We start from the raw sequence: 21801 nt of genomic DNA on the forward strand, positions 1-21801 counted from the left end.
GTGCAGGCCACAGTTTGCTTTCACGTGGAGGGGTGTCCAATACACATGGAATCGACTACCCCAGGGGTGGAAACACAACACAATGGAATTCATGCATATTTTGGTAACTTATTTTTTCCTGTCATGTAAGAATCAGACATTTAGTCACAGTTAAATCCTGTGGCTCACTTGTGAAAAGATGTGTTGAATGAATTGATCATTCCAAGCCTGATAGGCATGCAAGCAAAAACAGGCACTGTATTGTCGCCTTTGTTCATGATTTTTTTTTAAGTAGTCAGTTTAATTCATCAATACTTAAAAAATAAATATCAATTTGCCAGTCGACTCAGGACAGTGTTTTACTGTAAGAAAAGTAGTTGACATGCAATATTACTTGAGTCTGATAAAAAGAATAAAAATTGTATGGATCAGTGTTAATTTCAAGTGGCTAGTAAATTCCTTTTAGCCTTTTTTCTATTCCTATATGAATGTTCTTTTTCATACTCTCTTTTCATGACATACAAATTATGGAATATTTCAGAATTTTGCTGCTAAACAAGTAAATTTATTTTACTAAGACAATGTTTAACCTATATACTGTAAACTAAATTATATATGGGAGTTATTTTCAAACAATGCTTTATTCTGTATAAAGATTTAATAGATTTTCTTGCTCATTCAGAATTCTTGGAATAAACTGAAACTGCATTTATTACATTATCAGATTTTCAGTTTCTTCATTCAAGGGTGTATGTTCAAAACTTTGAAGCAATCTTTTTTTGTTACACTACAAAACAGACTTATTCTGTTTCCATTTTCAGTTTCTTACAACTTAATTAACCCATAGCTAATTAGAATGGGATTTTTAATGTGTGGTCTCTCTGCTTCAGGTTTAATTATTTTGCAAATATTCATTAAAATACCTCATCTGTGTCTGAGGGTGAAGTTATGAGAAAGTAATGTTTTTCAGTGTTAAAAATACATTTCTGTATTATTGAAAGATTCTTTGATACTAAATTTTGAGAGCTGACAATGAATCAGATATTAGGAAATAAACAGTCCTTAGACTAAGTCAAGTTATAAACACTTTGGACTTTCCATTTACTTGTGCTGAATTATGGATGGTTAAAGGCTGATTTGGTGTTCCAGTTTTAGTGAATAGCTCTGTTCTTAAAGGATTTAAAATCCAGATAGTGGTGGCTGCCCCTGTGGTTTACTGTAGTGCCAGAAAACAAATGGATCCTATTACTCGCACTGATTGTTATTAATATTTGCAAGTAGCGTATTATTAGAGAAGATCAGATTAATAAAAGAAGAAAACAAATTAAGTAAGGATAATGCAAGTATGTATGTATGGGTTTTGTTATGTATGGTTTTATTATATGGTGTCAAACCAATACCCTTTTAAAAAAATAGGTATTTCAGGACAGCTGAGAATTAGGTCCTCTGTCTTTAGCATGCAAAAGAATTTCAGATCTCTTCTAGTTAACAATAATGATATTTAAAATAATTGCACTAAATATTTAAGGAATCACAGAATCTTTCAGCTCTTCAATTGGTATACATTAGCATAATCCCACTGATGTTGACACAAGCTTGCTGGTTTGTATCAGTAGAACATCAGTCCCTATCTTTTATTCAAACAAAATCCATGAGTCTACATTCCATGTCCTCCAGTAATTCAATTATTAATGCACGTAATTGTCCTGGTTTCAGCTGAGACAGAGTTAATTTTCTTCGTAGCGGCTGGTATGGGGCTATGTTTTGGATTTGTGCTGAAGACAGTGTTGATAATACAGAGATGTTTTAGTTGCTGCTGTACTAGTCAAGGACTTTTCAGCTTCCCGTGCTCTGCCAGGTGCAGAAGAAGCTGGGAGGGGACACAGCCAGGATAGTTGATCCAAACTGACCAAAGGGCTATTCCATACCACATGACGTCATGCTCAGTATATAAAGCTGGGGAAGAAGAAGGAAGGGGGGACATTTGGAGTGATGGCGTTTGTCTTCCCAAGTAACCGTTACGCGTGCTGGAGCCCTGCTTTCCTGGAGATGGCTGAACACCTGCCTGACCATGGGAAGTAGTGAATTAATTCCTTACTTTGCTTTGCTTGTGTGCGTGGCTTTTGCTTTACCTATTAAACTGTTTTTATCTCAACCTTCAAGTTTTCTTACTTTTGCTCTTCCGATTCTCTCCCCCATCCCACCGAGGGGGAGTGAGCGAGCGACTGCGTGGTGCTTAGTTGCCGGCTGGGGCTAAACCACGACAGTAATTAATGCAAGGTAAATCCATATTGATTTGCTTGGTTTTACTGGAGATATTACTTTTTCTCCTAGGACAAGAAGGACAAAATCTCAAAGTTGGACACTATACGTCACTCCATAGCCGGAATTATAAGATCTCCAAAATCCATATTGGGCTCATCATCGGTAAGTAGTATCAACAACTTAGAATTCTCTTATTTTTACAGCTTAAGTAGGATTTTTTACTGAAGTATCACACATTTCTATTTACACAGGAAAAAAATAGTTTAAAATGACATTATAAAAAGCACAGTTCCGACTGATCGGTGGATACGATAATATTGTGACATAACAGTATGTCAGAACAACTTTTATCGCACTTCAGAAAAAAGAATTTGTACATTCTTTGCTGCTCCCAGATTGGTGCTATACTTGAAAGATTACCATTTCCTGTGTGGTAGATTTACTAGTAATGCTGTATATTATGATATTCTGCAGTAGGTTAGATGGTCAGGCATGTTTTACCCATCATTGCAACAATTATATTTCCTATATTTATTATAGAGGCACCATCATATAAAAAATTATTATTATTATTACTACTACTACTACTACCACCACCATTACTACTACTACTTGTGGTGGGCTAACCTTGGCCGGCTGCCAGATGCCCACTAAGTTGTTCTCTCACCCCCACCTCCTCAACAGAACAGGGGGAAAAAATAAGATTAAAAAACTCGTGGGTTGAGATAGAGACAGGAAGATTGCTTACCAGCTGGGCAAAAAAGACTTGGCTTGGGGAAGATTAATTTAATTTGATGCCTGTCATCATTTAATCCCATCCGGAACCTAAGCACCACACAGCCACTCGCTCAGTTCCCCCCGGTGGGATGGGGAAGAGAATCGGAAGGGTAAAAGTGAGAAAACTCATGGGCACATTCTCCACCCTTATTCCATACCATTTACGTCATTCTCAGGTACCACACTATCCAATACATTCTCATTAACCACCACCCCCATTCCCATCCTTTAATAAAATACACAGATATCATTCCCTTAGTCTATGGACCACCCTTGTAAAATGTCTGTAAAATGTCCACAAATGTCCACAAAATGTCCATTGAGTTCATTTAGTCCATGACTTTGGGCTCCATCTCTTATGGTGGTCACTCAGGACAGGAGAGGTGGTGTGTTGTGTGGAGTTATTGGGCACCAAAGCCAGCTCAGGTCAGGTCGCTGCTGCACTTGCACTGCTTCTTGTAAGGCTTGTCCTCCATTGGTTCAGGTGGTTCCGGCTGTAGTAATTCCCATAACATGCAACTCAAATCATGCGTTACAACAATTTAAAGGTATTTCCATTACAATCTCCACTCCTGGTCCCTTTGGACCAGACCATCGGGTTTAACATTGCAATGAGCTCCTCCCCTTGCCCCTGCTCCGGCTTGGTCTTATCCCTAGACTGCAGTCCCTTAGGGGTGTACCTGCTCCAAGTGGAGCCTTATCTCTGAGCCACAGTCTCTCCAGGGATATACCTGCTGCGACATAGACTTATCCACAGCCACAGTTGCTTTGAGGTGCACCTGTTCCAGCGTGGCCTTCTCCATGGGCCACAATGCCTTCAGAGAGAGACCTGCTCTGGTGTGGCCTTACCCACAGCCACAGTCCCTTCAGGAGTAAACCTGCTCCAACATCGCCTTACCCATGGCTGCAGTCCCTCCAGGGGAGTACCTGCTCTGTCCTGGGCTTATCCATGGCCACACGCTTTGAGGTGCTCCAGCATGACCTCATGCACAGCCACTGATGCTTCAAAGTGTACCTGCTGCAACATGGACTTATCCATAGCCACAGATGCTTCGAGGTGTGGAAGAATGGTTAAGTGAAAAAGGACACAGCTTAATTGATGTGAGCAATCCAGCCTTTGATGGGGCCTGGGAGCCAGAGATCAAGGTGAAATTCCCTTGAGAACAGCAGAAGGAGTACTTGGTAAAGCAAGATAAGCGGGACTAAGCCTGGGAAAGTGCTGATAAACCCCCCTTTGTGAACAGTGCGTGAACGGCAAATTGTACCAATCATATAATTGTTTTAAGCGCGTGGACAAGTATAGTTATCCAATAGAATAGTCGCTGTTAGCGCGTGCTTTGCTTAGCTTCTATATAAACCTGTTAAGTAATCTGAATAAACGAGAACGACCATACTCATATTGAGATTCATCGTTACTCCGGGTCCGTCTCCCACTCCGACATCGAGGTGTACCTTCTCCAGCATGGATTTATCCTTCGGAAACAATCCCTTCAGAGGTATACCTGCTGTGGCACAGACATAACCCCACGGCCACAGACGCTTCGAGATGTACCTGCTCCAGTGTGGACTTATCCACGGCCACAGACGCTTTGGGGTGTCCTGCTCCCACGTGGACTCATCCACAGGTCACAGTCCCTTCGACTCGAGTTCACACCGGAGTTCCAGCCTGTCCAGTACAGCAGCACAGAAACAACAGCGATGCCCTGGCCATCTGCCAGCCCAGGCGCATGGCCATTGCTGTTATCAAACTGTTCCCAGGCACAGCAGAGTAAGGTGATAAGCAGTACAGCAGTACAGCAAGCAGCGAAGGCAAAAAGCAGCCACTAACGAGCCCTAGACTCTAATAAACAGTAAGGAAAGCAAGCCCCATGGCAAGCACAGAAGCCTGCTGATTAATAGCTAAACAGCAATAACAGCTATAAATTCGGTCTAGCACATTCCAATCAAATCTGTCGTTATCTCGAACCCTCCGAATCCCACGTTGGGCACCAAAAAGGACTGTCGTGGTTTAACCCCAGTCGGCAACTAAGCACCACATAGCCACTCGCTCACTCCCCCTCCAGTAGAATGGGGGAGAGAATCAGAAGAGTAAAAGTGAGAAAACTCGAGGGTTGAGATAAAGACAGTTTAATAGGGAAAGCAAAAGCCGCATGCGCAAGCAAAGCAAAGCAAGGAATTCATTCACTACTTCCCATGGGCAGGCAGGTGTTCGGCCATCTCCAGGAAAGCAGGGCTTCATCACGTATAATGGTGACTTGGTGTCGCGGATGGAGTGAGGGTGCACTTCACTCACAAGAGAGAAGTAAAAATATAGTTTATTGATACAGAATAGGGAGTTAACAAAGTTCAATGCAACAGTGTTTTAACAAGATTCAATGGCGAGGTACACTTGACTATTTACTGCATAGAGGACAGGGTCAGACAGGACTGTCAGGGAGACCCTCCCGTTGAGTCATGAGGTTCGGAAAAGGATCCCCTTGCTTTCTAAACTCCTTCTCAGAGAGGAGTCTAGGTGCAGCTAGATCCAGTCCTAGTCCCAGACTTGGTCAACAGTTTATATCTAAAGGATTATATGTGCGCAATCAATCCTTTATATCACTTAGCTAAGATTTCAGTTTAGCATGCTATTAGTCACTTACCGAGGATCTGTTGCAGCAAGGAATCTCTCAACCTCGAGGAGTAACCTTGAGAGGCGTCCCCTGCTCAAGGGGAGATCCTGGCGTGCAGCCCGCTGCCGTGCAGGAGAGCTCAAAGGGCTCTTGGGCTGCTCACTATTTATGGGGGATAAGATGATTGACCCATAGTCATATTTGCATGCCGACCACAGGTTTTAGTTTCTTGGGTGGGTGCATTGCACAATAGCCCTAGGCTATTGTGTTGTTATCTGTCTCCTGAATGCACTTTGAGCTGATGCAGCCATTGTGACCAGATGCATCCATTACAATCGCCACTGGTGATTATCAGCTAAGCAGGGTTGCAGGAGATAAAGGTCGGGGGCGGGGGAAGCACACTGTCACCCTTGGGAAGACAAACGCCATCACTTCGAACATCCCCCCCTTCCTTCTTCCTTCCCAGCTTTATATGCTGAGCATGACGTCATATGGTATGGAATAGCCCTTTGGTCAGTTGGGGTCAGCTGTCCCAGCTGTGTCCCCTCCCAACTTCCTGTGCACCCCCAGCCTACTTGCTGGTGGGGTGGGGTGAGAAGCAGGAAAGGCCTTGACTCTGTGTAAGCACTGCTCAGCAGTAACTAAAACATTCCTGTATTATCAACACTGTTTCCAGCACAAATCAAAAACATAGCCCCATACTAGCTTCTATGAAGAAAATTAACTCTATCCCAGCCAAAACCAGCAGAATGCCAATTAAAAATAGAGTTGGATGGTAAAAAACAAAGACAATTCTAAAAACACCTTCCCTCCCACCTTCCCACCCTTCTCCCCGTTCCCCTCTTCTTTCCAGGCTGAACTTCATTCCTTCATTCCTCACCCTTCTACCTCCTCCCACCCTGAGCAGCACAGAGGGGATGGGAAATGGGGGTTGCAGTCACTTCATAACACTTTGTTTCTGCAACATCGTCCCCTCCTCACACTTTTCCCCTGCTCCAGTGTGGGGTCCCTCCCATTGGATACAATTCTTCATGAACTGCTCCAACATGGGTCCTTTCCACGGGGTACAGTCCTTCAGGAACAGACTGCTCCAGCGTAGGTCCCCCACAGGCCACAGTTCCTGCCAGAAAACCTGCTCCTGCGTGGGCTCCTCTCCACAGGCTGCAGTTTCCTTCAGGGCATATTGACCTGCTCTGGCATGGGGTCCTTCTCAGGCTGCAGTGTGGATATTTGCTCCACCATGGACCTCCATGGGCTGCAAGGGGACAACCTGCTTCACCATGGTCTTCACCATGGGCTGTAGGGGAATCTCTGCTCCGGTGCCTGAAGCATCTCTTCCCCTTCCTTCTTCACTGACCTTGGTGTCTGCAGGGTTGTTTATCTCACATTTTTTCTCACTCCTCTCTCTCATAGCTGCTGCATAGCGTTTTTTACCCTTCATTAAATATATTATCACAGAGGTGCCACCAGCATCTCTGTCTCAGCTTTGGCTAGTGGTGGGTCTGTTTTGGAGCCAGCTGAAACTGGCTCTGGCCATCACAGGGCAGTCCCTGGTCTCTTCTCAAAGAGGTCACCCCTGCAGTCCCCCTGCTACCAAAGCTTTGTCATGTAAACCCAATACTAGCCTCAAGAACTGGTGCTATTTATATAATTAGATATTGCACATCTTGTTTCAGTCCCCACTGAAAATGGTCATTGAGTATCTCTTACTTCTAGTTGGCTTTTGTTTAGGTTCCCCAATGGATGGAGAAAGTTTCTTGTTTGCCAAATATGAAAAAAAGTTTATGAAACAAAATGAGAAAAGGAAAAAAAAAGCTGTTTTGTATTACTCCTATTTGCTCATTTGTTTTCATGTACAGGCTTGAAAGACTAGTTAAAATACTTGCTTACATACTTAGGGTGGAGGCCAGATATTACTTGAAAACCTTCCTCCTGAAAACTTGGCTGTGTTTTCCTGAAGTGGAACAGGTGATTGTCCCAACCCCATCAAAACAAACAAACAAACAAACGAACAATTGAAGCTGAGCAGAATTCTTAAAACTGCCCTTTAGTTGTGATCTTGTCACCTGAAATATTAGATCAAAATAGCATTTTTGAGAAAGACTTAGAATGAATAGGCCTTCTATTTTATTGGTCACTCTTATATTACATCCAAGGACCCAGTAAAATGTATTTTAGCTAAACAATATCTAAGATGTGTGGAAGAGATTACAGTTGCATAAGCATATATGCACATACGTACATATATATAGTGTATGTATAGGAAAATTGTATATAGTGATAGAGAAGTGGAATAATAAACATGATAATGCGATAAAATTAGGACAGGAACACTTTTCTCATGAAAATTGTGAAACTTGTTTGACATATTTAAAATGTTATGGGAAATACCCTGCTAAAATATTAAAATATCCCTAGTGAGAAATGGAATTTCCAAATTATCATTATCTTTGTATTATAAAACTTCTAATTGGTGTAAAATGCAACATTCTTTTATAATAAAAGCATATTAGAATTTATGTTTCTATTACCTCTTCTTTGTGTAGGTGAGACATAGCCTTCAACTTTCTGTTTCGATGCATTAAAAAACTTGTTTTTTTTTTTAAAAATGTAAAAAATGTAAAAAAAATCTATCCAAAACCACTTCAGACAAAAAATGGGAGAGAGAGAACAAATTTTAAACAAGAGGATCAAGATAAAAAATTTAGGATGAAAACAGAGGAAGTCTGTCAAAATTGTCATCAGTTTTCATTAAAATGTCACTTTAAATAAAGAATTTCTGTGCTTCATTCTGATTTTCATGCCAATTCATATCCCTATTAACTCCATTGAAGTTGGTGTAAACCTGGGTATAAATATATGGTAGGTGGGAATACTGAAGCTTTGGAATATGTTTGGGAGAAATGGGATCAGAATTGGGTCATTTGAGGCAGAAAGTCAAATCTAATTAACGAGTATACTCTAGATTAGCTTTTATTTAAATGAGCTTCAAAGTCAGAGTATATAAACCAATCAGGTTTTTGTTTTGTTTTTGTGTGTTGTGATTTGGTGATTTCTTGTGTATTATAAAAGCTAACCATGCATATACAGATAAAATTTGCTTCATAAATTAGTACTTATCTCTTAATGTGGTTAGCTGCTCAGGTTTTTCCTGTTGATAATTACATAACGGTGCTGATTGATTGCTAAATGTATAAACTGGTACTTCAAACTTAATATACATCAACAAAGTATACAACTTGATTCTGGAAGGTGTATTATTAAAAAAATATACATAAAACAATTTGTTTGTTTGTTTGTTTGTTTTAAATAGAGCAATGCAAAATAGCATCTAGAAGCAGAGTAGAAAAAGGACCAGTACTGATTCTTTTATAGAATGTAGTCTAAATAAAACCAATGTTAGCTACCTGGTTTCATATTATACATTTTAAATATATTGAAAATTTTAATGGGAAACCATATCTTGGTTTAAATGTAGCATTATTCCAAAAATGTTGTCCCATAATTAATTGGTGAGAGAAGTTTAATTAATTTAATGTTTAATTAGAGAAAACTAATTTTTTTTTTAGTGTCACCTAAAGAAAGTAACAGAGAAACCCTGTAGTTCCTCAAGCAAACAGGAGTTTAGCAAAGATGAGGTTCATTGTTAATTATGTGTTAGTACTTAAATGATTTACAGGTTATCAGAATAAGAAGGTAAAAGATAATATAGGAAAAAATACAGTTTTGCAGAAAATACAGTGAGGTTAAGGATTCAGGTGGCTTTTATCAGACAAAATACAAGTCAGTTATCTATAACAGCAAGAGATGTAAGTTTAATCAGCTGAGGAGAGAAAACAAAAAGAGGGACAACTTTCATGTACTTCTGATACTGTGCTATGCATGAACTGAATGAAGAGTCTGAATGAATTGCATCTTGAATATCAACTTTTCCCCTTCAGATATAATTAGTCTGGTTTTTGCCAATGATGGATTTCAGCCTGTCACAGCCATCTGTTACTGTTTATGGGATAACTGCATGCACGATTTCCTTTATTTTAAACATTTTAATTTTTTTATGTTTAATAATGATGATCTTAGTACAGAGGGATGTTCTTTCTAAGAGAGGGGGTTTTTTTTCCCAATATGATTGCTTTTATGTTATAATTTTCAGGTCTGTGCATTTTTACTTTTATAGGGTTGGTTTTGGATGGAATATTCAAGACTTTTCATTTCTTCAGTGAAGCTGATTTTGATTTCATATGGTATATGTGTGTAGTGGGTTGACCTTGGCTGGACGCCAGGTGCCCACCAAGCCGCTCTATCACTCCCCCTCCTCAGCTGGACAGGGGAGAGAAAATATAACAAAATGCTCATGGGTCAAGATAAGGACAGGGAGATCACTCAGCAATTACTGTCATGGGCAAAACAGACTTGACTCAGGGAAATGAATTTATTACCAATCATATCAGAGAAGGGTATTGAGAAATAAAACCAAATCCTAAAAAACCTTCCCCCCACCCCTCCCTTCTTCCTGGGCTCAACTTCACTCCTGATTTCTCTACCTTCTGCCCCCCGAGCAGCGCAGGGGTACGGGTAGAGGTGGTTGCAGTCAGTTCATCACATGTTGTCTCTGCCGCTCCTTCCTCCTTACACTCTTCCCCTGCTCCGGCATGAGGTCCCTCCCACAGGAGACAGTCCTCCATGAACTTCTCCAACAGGAGTCCTTCTCACGGGCTGCAGTTCTTCAAGAACTGCTCCAGCATGGGTCCTTTCCATGGGTTGCAGTCCTTCAGGAACAGACTGCTCTAGCATGGGTCCCCCACAGGGTCACAAGTCCTTCCAGCAAACCTGCTCCAGCGTGGGCTCCTTTCTCATGGGGACACAGGTCCTGCCAGGAGCCTGCTCCAGCGTGGGCTCTCCAAGGGGTCACAGCCTCCTTCAGGTGCATCCACCTGCTCTGGCATGGGGTCCTCCACAGGCTGCAGGTGGATATCTGCTCCACCGTGGACCTCCATTGGACATAGGGGAAGCTTCTAGCATCTTCTCACAGAAGCCACCTCTGTAGCCCCCCCCTACCAAAACCTTGCCACGCAAACCCAATAAAATTTGGGAATGAATCAGTTTTCACTGAGCCTAGTGGCAGGGTTGAGAGATACTCCATAGGGAAATGTCTCAAAATATCAACTAAAATGTGTTGCTTTACTTTCTAATCCATGTCTGTGCCTCTCTTTTACATGGGGAGGGGAAAAAAAAGTCTTGAAAAAATGTTTTCTTTGTTTAAAGGTGAAAAATAAAGTACACAAAGTCTGAGTTCAGAATATATATGAAAATAAAGCATTAAGTAACCTATTAGTTATTAGCATATAATTTCCATTATTATTGTCTTTTCATTGACAGTGTGAGTGCAAGAATATTCTCTCTTTTTAAAGTTAGAAATAATAATACAATACTCTGCTCAGTTTTTCACTCAAAAAAGCAGCAGCTTTGAAAAAGGCTTTGAAAAAGCAGCTTGAGACTGCTTAATTTACTGTTGTTGGAGAAAAACTGCTTTTTCAGTGGATTGTGCAGTAGGGAGAGGAAAGGAGATTAATAATAAGCAAAAAAGACACTAATGGGTACATGAAGAGCATGAAGAAGTATATGAGGGCATTTCCCTCCCCACAGAAAGAGAACTATCTCATGAGCAAAGTGTGGGAAAAAATGGAAATTTTTAAAGAAAAAAGAAAAGGGAAAAAAGGATTGGGGGTCAAAGTAGAAATTCTTCAGTGTGAGTTCTTCTCCTTTTGTATGATTTTATGTTAATTGTTAATTTGACTGGAAGATTAAAATAACAGCAAAATCTTAGAAAAAATTTTCTCCATGTAAGCTGTTCAGTCACTTATTTGAAAATGCTCCTGTGAGTGTGTACATAAAAATGGGCAAAAGATCTTTTAATCAGTGAAATTGTAAAACATTGAGGCCTAGAATGTAAACTTTTTCTTTCAGATAGCTAGTTAGTAATTTCAAGCAGCTTACTGTTCAAACTTGCTAAGAAAATAGGTGGGAATTGTAAACTAATTTTGTGCCCATAGCATTCTTTCTATGGGGTAGGTGGAGCTATGCCAACTGATGAGGCAGTGTGCAGGGGAAGGGGGAGCAGGGATGAACAAAGAAGAGGGTAGACAGAAAAGACTATCAAAGGGGCTGGTGGCAGGTAGAACAGGGCCAGTCAGTACGCTTGTCTGGCTGAGCCCTGCACCTGATCACCGCAGTCTATCTTATCTTCTTATATCTTCTTATTAAATATTTTCTTAACTATCAGTCTCTGTCTCGTGTGTGTGTGTGTGTGTGTGTGCTGCAAGGACTAAGCACCAGCTACTGTGTGCTGCATGAATGGATTTGGTGCCAGCTGCTGGAGTCAGGGGCGGGGGAGAGTAGGCTCCCCTGGCCTGTGGTGTCAGCTACTGGAGCAAGTGAGGGTCCTAGCATCAGTAGTTGTAGGGGCCATAGCTCTCTCGATCTAGGTAGGGTCCTACAGACTTTGTGCCTGGAATGCCAGCTACTGAAGGGACCAGTGTGAGTGGATTTGGTGCCAGCTACTAGAGTCAGACCAGGGGTGTAGGTGCCCCTGACCTGTAGTGTCAGCTACTGGAGCGAGCGGGGGTCTCTTGCCTCCAGCCACTGGGGTGAGAATAATGTATGTCCCAAAAACCAGCTACTGGAAGGGACTGGCATGAGTGAGGCAAGTGAGGGGCTCAGTGCCAGCAGCTGGAGCAGGACAGCAGGTCACAGCCCACACGCTTGGTGCCGGCTGCTGGGAGGACGGGGTGTCCAAGTGTCTGTATCTTCTCCAAACCTGGTGTGTAGGGGAGTGTGCATGGGGAATTTGCTAGCAAACTGCAAGCTGGACTAGCCGGCAAGTAGGAGGCCCTGGGTCTGGGCAGGGATATCAGGCGGGCAAGGGTCCGTGCTGGTATACTCAGGGGGACTTACGAGTGTAGAGTGCCTGTGGGATGAGTGTGTGAGTGCATGTGTCTGCTAACAAGCATTGAGCTGGACTAGCTGGCAAGTAGACCTGTGGAGTGGGTAAGAGGGCCTGGGATCCAGGCAGTGGTATCGGACATGATACTCGGGGGATCCATGAATATGTGTGGGCTTGTGAATCTAGAGAGTGCTGTGTGTGTGCCTTCACTAGTGACCTTCTATCTCTACCAGCTGAAGAGGAGGAAGGGAACTTGGCTGCCTATACTTATGTTTTATGCAAGTCCTATATGTAGGTGCTGTTGAAGGCAGCACCTTGTCTGTGGCAGCCTGTGTAACTGGCTGTGTCAGTGTCCTCTGTGTGTGTGTGTGTGTGTCTGGTATACATGCTCAGCTTCGCTACTGGTTGAACCTGCAAATGGAAAATTAGCAGCCACGTCCCTCAGCCTGGGCAGAGACCCCATGTCACTGGGCTCACTGGACTGGGCTTCAGTGGCCGGGCAGGAGGAAGTCCTGGGATGGGGATGCTGGAGGAGGCGACTACTCCTAATATCCCTTAACAAAATAAATAACCTTTTTTCACCCAACACTAAGGGGACAGACAGGTTTGTTTCGGATCCTTGGCAGAATGATGATGACGCTATTACCAGGGGTCAAGAGCAGGAGGTACCGGTCACACCTTTTATAACATTTTGAAAGATTATTTTTGTTTTAGGAATTTCTGAAAGAGAATAGCTTTGTGTCATTTAACTTTAACAATGGTAGACAGCTCCAGTCTGAGAAGTATTTAACTGTTGATGAAATTGAAAAATAGGACTGACATCTTGGCTGAACAATATTCTGATCTTTTAGTACTTCATTATGTTAATAAATGCATTACGCCGGAGTACATCCTTTTTCTATCCTAAAAACTCTGACTGGGTACTTTTTGTTCAAGCTGTTATTATTTCTTTCACAGTCCCACTTCTCTCTGAATCTGTAATAGAGCATACTCACTCTTTCTAGTGATGGGTCTATTGGTTATAGTGTTGGTCTCAGATCTCATGTCTAAAAATATCCCTGATACAATAGACACCCAAGGCTCTAGATCCCAATGTCAATGTCTGAGATTATGAGTCTCTGTCAGACTCTTAAATATATTCTCCAGTTTTCCATCAGGATTGTGGACTAAATTAGCCCTTTTGAGATATAACTTAGAAAGAAAGCTAGGAACCCCCAGACTTGAAGGCATTTTTTATACAGAATTACAGAATTGTTGACATTGGAAGGGACCTCTTGAGATCATCTAGTCCAACCCCCCTGCTCAGTAAGGGTCATCTAGAGCAGGTTGCTGAGGACCATGTCCAGTCGGGTTTTGAGTATTTCCATAGATGGAGCTTCTACAACCTCTCTGGCAAGCTGTTCCAGTATTTGACCACCCTCACATTAAAAAAGTGTTTTCTTGTGTTCAGATGGAATTTCATGTGTTTTAATTTGTGCCCATTGCCTCTTGTCCTGTCAGCGGGCACTACTGAGAAGAGCTCTTCTTCATTCCCTCCCATCAGGTATTTATACACAGTGATAAGGTCCCCCACTGAGCCTTCTCTTCTCTAGGCTAAACTGTCACAGCTCTCAGCCACTTCTCATATGAAAGATGCTCCAATCCTTAATCGTCTTTGTGGCCCTTCGCTGGACTCTCTCCAGTATGTCCATGTCTCTCTTGTACTTGGGAGCCCAGAACTGGACACAGGACTCCAGGTGCAGCCTCAACAGTGCTGGGTAGAGAGGAAGGATCAACTCCCTCGACCTGCTGGTAATGCTCTTCCTAATCCAGGCCAGGAGGCTGTTGGCCTTCATTGCTGCAAGGGTGCATTACTGGCTCGTGGTCAGCTTGGTGTCCACCAGGACCCTCTCCTTGGGGGGAAGGTCCTTCTCTGCAGAGCTGCTTTCCAGCTGGATGGCCCCCAGCCTGTACTGGTGCCTGGGGTTATTCCTCCCCAGGTGCAGGACTTTGCACTTCTCCTTGTTGAACTGCATGAGATTCTTCTCTGTCCATTTCTCCAGCCTGTCAAGGTCCCTCTGAATGGCATCACAACCATCTGGTGTATCAGCCACTCCTCCCAGCTTTGCATTGTTTACAAACTTGCTGAGGGTGTACTCTGTCCCAGTGTACAGGTCACTAATGAAGAGGTTAAACAGTATTGGCCTCAGTATCGATCCCTGGGGTACACCACTAGTGACTTGCCTCCAACTGAACTTTGTGCCACTGATCACAACCCTCTGAAGTCCTGTGTAGGCTTCCTTTCTGGGGTCTACTTGTTCCTTCTCTGAGAGTTTGAAGTTCTTCCTAGTGTTATTTTTTGTTAGATAGGTCATCTTAACCTGAACCTCAGGGAGACCTTAAATGTGCAGGTGGCCTCTAGTCTGCCCAGAGTTACATTGTGTCAAATTTTTCTCTTGCGTACATCAGTGGGATGTTTCTGTTCTCTTTCCCAATCCTATATGGCAGAAATATTATATCATTCTTGATGATATGAAGAAGAAAAACGTTGTTTCATCTGGGTAGATCAGTAGCTGAGGTTCATTCAGAGTTGTAGGTTTCATTTGTATCTGTTTCATAGGGCTTTATTGAGGATTCAGTTTTCATTCTGTTATCTAAAATGCAGTTCAACAGGCTTTTCTGGGACATGTTCAGATGTGTTCAACTCATGATGCAATATGGAGTCTATTATTTTATTCGGAGATTTATCACTCTGGCAGTGAGAATTTGTATGAGCTCTGGCATTAATGATTTTGAATGACATACAGCCTAAGTAAGGGCTTCTCAGTCTAGCCATAACAAATAAATCTGAAGTAGTCATCGAAAAAAATATGTTTTTCTAAGTGTTTTCTTAAACAATGTAAGCTTGTTTAAAATTAATATCACAGAATCACAGAATTGTATAGGTTGGAAAAGACCTTTAAGATCATCAAGTCCAACCGTAAACCTACAAATACCAAGACCACCACTATACCATGTCCCTAAGCACCTCATCCAAACGTCTTTTAAATACCTCCAGGGATGGAGACTCAACCACTTCCCTGGGCAGCCTGTTCCAATGCTTGATAACCCTTTCAGTGAAGTAAAATTTCCTAATATCCAGTATAAACCTCCCCCGGTGCAACTTGAGGCCATTTCCTCTCGTCCTATCACTAGTTACCTGGGAGAAGAGACCGACCCCCACCTCACTACAACCTCCTTTCAGGTAGTTGTAGAGAGCGATAAGGTCTCCCCTCAGCCTCCTTTTCTCCAGGCTAAATGTCCTGGTTTCAGCTGGGATAGAGTTAATTTTCTTTCTAGTAGCTGGTATAGTGCTGTGCTTTGGATTTTAGTATAAGAATAATATTGATAACACGCTGATGTTTTGGCTGTCGCTAAGCGGTGTTTACATTGGTCAAGGATTCTTCCCCCCCTTCAGCTCCCCATGCTCTGCCAGGTGCCCAAGAAATGGGAGGGGGCACAGCCAGGATAGTTGATCCAAACTGACCAAAGGGCTATTCCATACCATATGATGTCATGCCCAGTATATAAACTGGGGGGAGTTGGCCGGGGGGTAGCGATCATTGCTCGGGGACTGGCTGGGCGTCGGTCGGCGGGTGGTGAGCGGTTGTAATTTTTTTTTTTATATATATTTTCCTTTTTTTTCCCCTCCCTTGGGTTTTGTTCCTCTCTCTCTCTCTCTCATTGTTTTTTTCCCTCTCATTATAATTAATTATTATTATTACTATTATTTTGTTCCAATTATTAAACTGTTATTATCTCAACCCACGAGTTTTCTTACTTTTGCTCTTTCGATTCTCTCCCCCATCCCACCGGGGGGGGAGAAGTGAGCGAGCGGCTGCGTGGTGCTTGGCTGCCGGCTGGGGCTAAACCACGACAGTCCTTTTTGGCGCCCAACGTGGGGCTCGAAGGGTTTGAGATAATAACAGATTAACCAGAGCATATTAAGGAATTTACATCTGTTAGTAGTTGTGGGACATGATATTGATCCATTTGTTCCTAGCATCGGTTTACCTGATCTGCACCATGCTCATTTCTTTGCCGTACATGTTAAAGATCGGTGTTGGTTTTTGCAGTTTGCTGTGGTCTGCATTAATTGGTACTGTTTTGCCTGTGAGATTTGTTATTAAAACAGTGACCTTGTGTTTATTTTGGTATCTAAGTGCTGTACTGAAACCGTTACTGTATGTCGGGTATCATCTTATGGAGACAATTCGCAATTATACTTCTTCCTCTGAGAGGTTTTTTATGGAGGAAATGCAGAATTGTACCTTCACTACTTTCTTCTACAATGCTTCCTCCTTCATTACAGTAACTTTTCAGTATTTTGAACAACCTTGGGTAGTTAAGATACTTGTATTGGTATTGTTTGGGAATATTGTTTCGATCTTGTCCAGGGTTAGTAAGCAATTTAAGAATATCATCCAGAGATCTGCCCCAAGGCTGGATAGTTATGAGTGGCAGGGTGTGTGGGATAGCATGGGCAAATGCCTAGGGCAGTGGGCACCTCCAGTGTTTTGGAACTTCACCCCTGAACAAGTGCTGAATCCGGAAAAATTAGTAGAATATTTGGAAGAAGTATGCTGTGACTCTGGCAATTCTAAGGAGATACAAATCACTGCAATGTGCTGGGGTCTGGCCCATGCCTACCGAGCCCTGTTTAACGCTACTCAGAACCCTCAAGGATCTGGTGACAAAACAACAGGCACTCCGGCTGCTCCAGCCCCCCCTGCAACAGGCACTCCGGCTGCTCCAGCCTCCCCTGCGACAGGCACTCCGGCTGCTCCAGCCCCCCTGCGACAGGCACTGCGGCTGTTCCGATTCCCCCTGTGACAGGCACTGCGGCTGCAGCTGCACCGAACAACTCTGTTACAAGCATTGCGGTTCAAACAGGGAATGAACCCGTGTCAGTATCAGTCGCCCCTATACATAAAAAGAAATCCTGGAAGCAAAAGTCAGCTCGTTTAGAAAGGGAAGATGAAGGAGCAGGGCCATCACAGGGAGAGGAAGAGGAAGAACTCGTAAATGAGACCGAAACTACCCGATCCCTATCCCTGAGTGAGCTGCGAGATATGCGAAAAGATTTCAGCCGTCATCCAGGGGAGCACATTGCCACCTGGCTGCTCCGATGCTGGGATAGCAGGGCCAATAGCCTGGAATTAGAGGGTAAGGAAGCCAAGCAGCTGGGATCCCTTTCTAGGGAAGGGGGCATTGACAAAGCGATTGGAAAAGGGGAACCAGCCCGCAGCCTCTGGAGGCGACTCCTGTCAGCTATAAGAGAAAGATATCCCTTCAAGGAAGATGTTGTATACCGCTCCGGGAAATGGACCACCATGGAGAAAGGTATCCAGTACCTGAGGGAATTAGCTGTGCTGGAAGTGATTTATGGTGACCTGAACGACGTGCGGTCACCCATAGATCCAGACGAGGTCCAGTGCACAAGACCCATGTGGCGGAAGTTGGTACGAAACGCACCACCGTCGTGTGCCAACTCACTGGCAATACTGACCTGGAAAGATCGAGACGGTCCAACAGTAAATGAAGCTGCTAGTAACCTCCGAGAATACGAAGAAAGTATCTCTTCCTCCTTTGTCTCAGCTGTGCGGGAACTGTCCCAGGAGTTCAAACGGTTCAAAGAGGGTTTGTCCTACTCCCTACCTATACGGACCAGTGTCTCAGCTATTAGGAGTCAGCGTTCTTCTGCTCAAGGGAGAGGATATAGAGGGTACACACCACGGGGCACCCTATGGTTTTACTTGCGTGACCACGGAGAGGACATGAGGAAGTGGGATGGAAAACCTACCTCGACCCTAGAGGCACGGGTACATGAGTTGCAAGGAAAAACAATCACCAAAGGGAGTTCTTCCAGGAAAATTGCTGCTCTGGTTTCCAGTGGACAGTTCCCCAGACAGAGTAAGAGGGCTGATTTTACTCCTGATTTTAATGAAGAAATTCCTGACTCATATACACAAGAAAAGGGTAATGAATATTATGACCAGGATTAGGGCGGCCCTGGCTCCAGCCAGGTGGAGGAAAGGGACAACTGGGTTTACTGGACTGTGTGGATTCGATGGCCTGGCACATCAGACCCACAGGAGTATAAAGCTCTTGTAGACACCGGTGCACAGTGTACCCTGATGCCATCAAGCTATATAGGGGCAGAACCCATCTGTATTTGTGGAGTGACAGGGGGATCCCAACAGCTGACTGTATTGGAGGCCGAAGTGAGCCTAACTGGGAATGAGTGGCAAAAGCACCCCATTGTGACTGGCCCAGAGGCTCCGTGCATCCTTGGCATAGACTACCTCAGGAGAGGGTATTTCAAGGACCCAAAAGGGTACGAGTGGGCTTTTGGTATAGCTGCCTTGGAGACGGAAGAAATTAAACAGCTGTCTGCCTTACCCGGTCTTTCAGAGGACCCTTCTGTTGTGGGGTTGCTGAGGGTCGAAGAACAACAGGTGCCAATCGCTACCACAACAGTGCACCGGAGGCAATATCGCACCAACCGAGACTCCCTGAGTCCCATCCATGAGCTGATTCGTCGACTGGAGAGCCAAGGAGTGATCAGTAAGACTCGTTCACCTTTTAACAGTCCTATATGGCCAGTGAGAAAGTCTAATGGAGAGTGGAGACTAACAGTAGACTATCGTGGCCTGAATGAAGTCACGCCATGGCTGAGTGCTGCTGTGCCGGACATGCTGGAACTGCAATACGAACTGGAGTCAAAAGCAGCCAAATGGTATGCTACAACTGATATTGCTAATGCGTTTTTCTCAATCCCTTTGGCAGCAGAGTGCAGGCCACAGTTTGCTTTCACTTGGAGGGGTGTTCAGTATACCAGGAATCGACTGCCCCAGGGGTGGAAACACAGCCCTACCATTTGCCATGGACTGATTCAGACTGCATTGGAACAGGGCGAAGCTCCAGAGCATCTGCAATATATTGATGACATTATCGTGTGGGGCAATACAGCAGAGGAAGTTTTTGAGAAAGGGAAGAAAATAGTCCAGATCCTCCTGAAAGCCGGTTTTGCCATAAAACAAAGTGAGGTCAAGGGACCTGCACAGGAAATCCAGTTTTTAGGAATAAATTGGCAAGATGGACGTCGCCAGATCCCAATGGATGTGATTGATTAACAAAATAACAGCCATGTCTCCACCAACTAGCAAAAAGGAAACACAAGCTTTCTTAGGCGTTGTGGGTTTTTGGAGAATGCATATTCCAAATTACAGTCTGATCGTAAGCCCTCTCTACCAAGTGACCCGGAAGAAGAACGATTTTAAATGGGGCCCTGAGCAACGACAAGCCTTTGAACAAATTAAACGGGAGATAGTTCATGCAGTAGCCCTTGGGCCAGTCCGGGCAGGGCAAGACGTAAAAAATGTGCTCTACACCGCAGCCGGGGAGAATGGCCCTACCTGGAGCCTCTGGCAGAAAGCACCAGGGGAGACTCGAGGTCGACCCTTAGGGTTTTGGAGTCGGGGATACAGAGGATCCGAGGCCCGCTATACTCCCACTGAAAAAGAGATATTGGCAGCATATGAAGGGGTTCAAGCTGCTTCAGAAGTGGTTGGTACGGAAGCACAACTCCTCTTGGCACCTCGACTGCCGGTGCTGGGTTGGATGTTCAAAGGGAGGGTCCCCTCTACACATCATGCAACTGATGCTACGTGGAGTAAGTGGGTTGCACTGATCACACAACGGGCTCGGATAGGAAACCCCAATTGCCCAGGAATCTTGGAAGTAATTATGGACTGGCCGGAAGGCAAAGATTTCGGAATATCGCCAGAGGAGGAGGTGACGCGTGCTGAGGAGGCCCCACTGTACAATAAACTACCAGAAAATGAGAAACAATATGCCCTGTTCACTGATGGGTCCTGTCGTATTGTAGGAAAGCATCGGAGGTGGAAGGCTGCTGTATGGAGTCCTATACGACAAGTGGCAGAAACTGCTGCAGGAGATGGTGAATCAAGCCAATTTGCAGAAGTTAAAGCCATTCAGCTGGCTTTAGACATTGCTGAACGAGAAAAGTGGCCAATGCTCTATCTCTATACTGACTCATGGATGGTGGCAAATGCCCTGTGGGGGTGGTTACAGCAATGGAAGCAGAACAATTGGCAGCGCAGGGGCAAACCCATCTGGGCTGCAGCACTGTGGCAAGATATTGCTGCCTGAGTAGAGAACCTGGTTTTAAAAGCACGTCACGTAGATGCTCACGTACCCAAGAGTCAGGCCACTAAGGAACATCACAACAACCAGCAGGTGGATCAGGCTGCTAAGATTGAAGTGGCTCAAGTGGATCTGGACTGGCAACATAAGGGTGAATTATTTATAGCTCGATGGGCCCATGACCCCTCAGGCCATCAAGGAAGAGATGCAACATATAGATGGGCTCGTGATGGAGGGGTGGACTTAACCATGGACACTATTGCACAGGTTATCCATGAATGTGAAACATGCGCTGCAATTAAACAATCCAAGCGGTTAAAGCCTCTGTGGTATGGAGGGCGATGGCTGAAATATAAATATGGGGAGGCCTGGCAGATCGATTATATCACGCTCCCACAAACCCGCCAAGGCAAGCGCTATGTGCTCACCGTGGTGGAAGCAACCACCGGATGGCTGGAAATGTATCCTGTGCCCCATGCCACTGCCCGGAACACTATCCTGGGCCTTGAAAAACAAGTCCTATGGCGACATGGCACCCCAGAAAGAATTGAGTCAGACAACGGGACACATTTCCGAAATAACCTCATAGACACCTGGGCCAAAGAGCATGGCATTGAGTGGGTATATCACATCCCCTATCATGCACCAGCCTCTGGGAAAATTGAATGATACAATGGACTGTTAAAAACTACACTGAGAGCAATGGGTGGTGGGACATTCAAACATTGGGATACACATTTAGCAAAGGCCACCTGGTTAGTTAACACTAGGGGATCTGTCAATCGACCTGGCCCTGCCCAATCAAAACTTTTACCTACTGTAGAAGGGGATAAGGTCCCTGTAGTGCACATAAAAAACATGCTGGGGAAGACAGTCTGGGTTACTCCTGCCTCGGGCAAAGGCAAGCCCATTCGTGGGATTGCTTTTGCTCAAGGACCCAGGTGCACTTGGTGGGTGATGCGAAAGGATGGGGAAGTCTGCTGTGTACCTCAAGGGGATTTGATTTTGGGTGAGAATAGCCAATGCTCTAAATGGTATGAT

At 44.1% G+C, this 21801-nt stretch overlaps 1 protein-coding gene across 10 annotated transcripts in view; it reads left to right on the forward strand.

Annotated features, from left to right (window-relative positions):
• LOC142403077 (tyrosine-protein kinase Fer-like) overlaps positions 1-21801 on the forward strand; it is a 216656-nt gene that overhangs the window by 103351 nt on the left and 91504 nt on the right. For all 10 annotated transcript variants that reach the window (XM_075489217.1, XM_075489220.1, XM_075489218.1 and 7 more), the window contains one exon: positions 2314-2406. In XM_075489217.1, the coding sequence (XP_075345332.1) occupies positions 2314-2406 (93 nt within the window). The remainder of the gene's footprint in view (positions 1-2313; positions 2407-21801) is intronic.

The sequence above is a fragment of the Mycteria americana genome, assembly GCF_035582795.1.
Source record: "Mycteria americana isolate JAX WOST 10 ecotype Jacksonville Zoo and Gardens chromosome W unlocalized genomic scaffold, USCA_MyAme_1.0 Scaffold_33, whole genome shotgun sequence".
Taxonomy (NCBI): Eukaryota; Metazoa; Chordata; class Aves; order Ciconiiformes; family Ciconiidae; genus Mycteria; species Mycteria americana.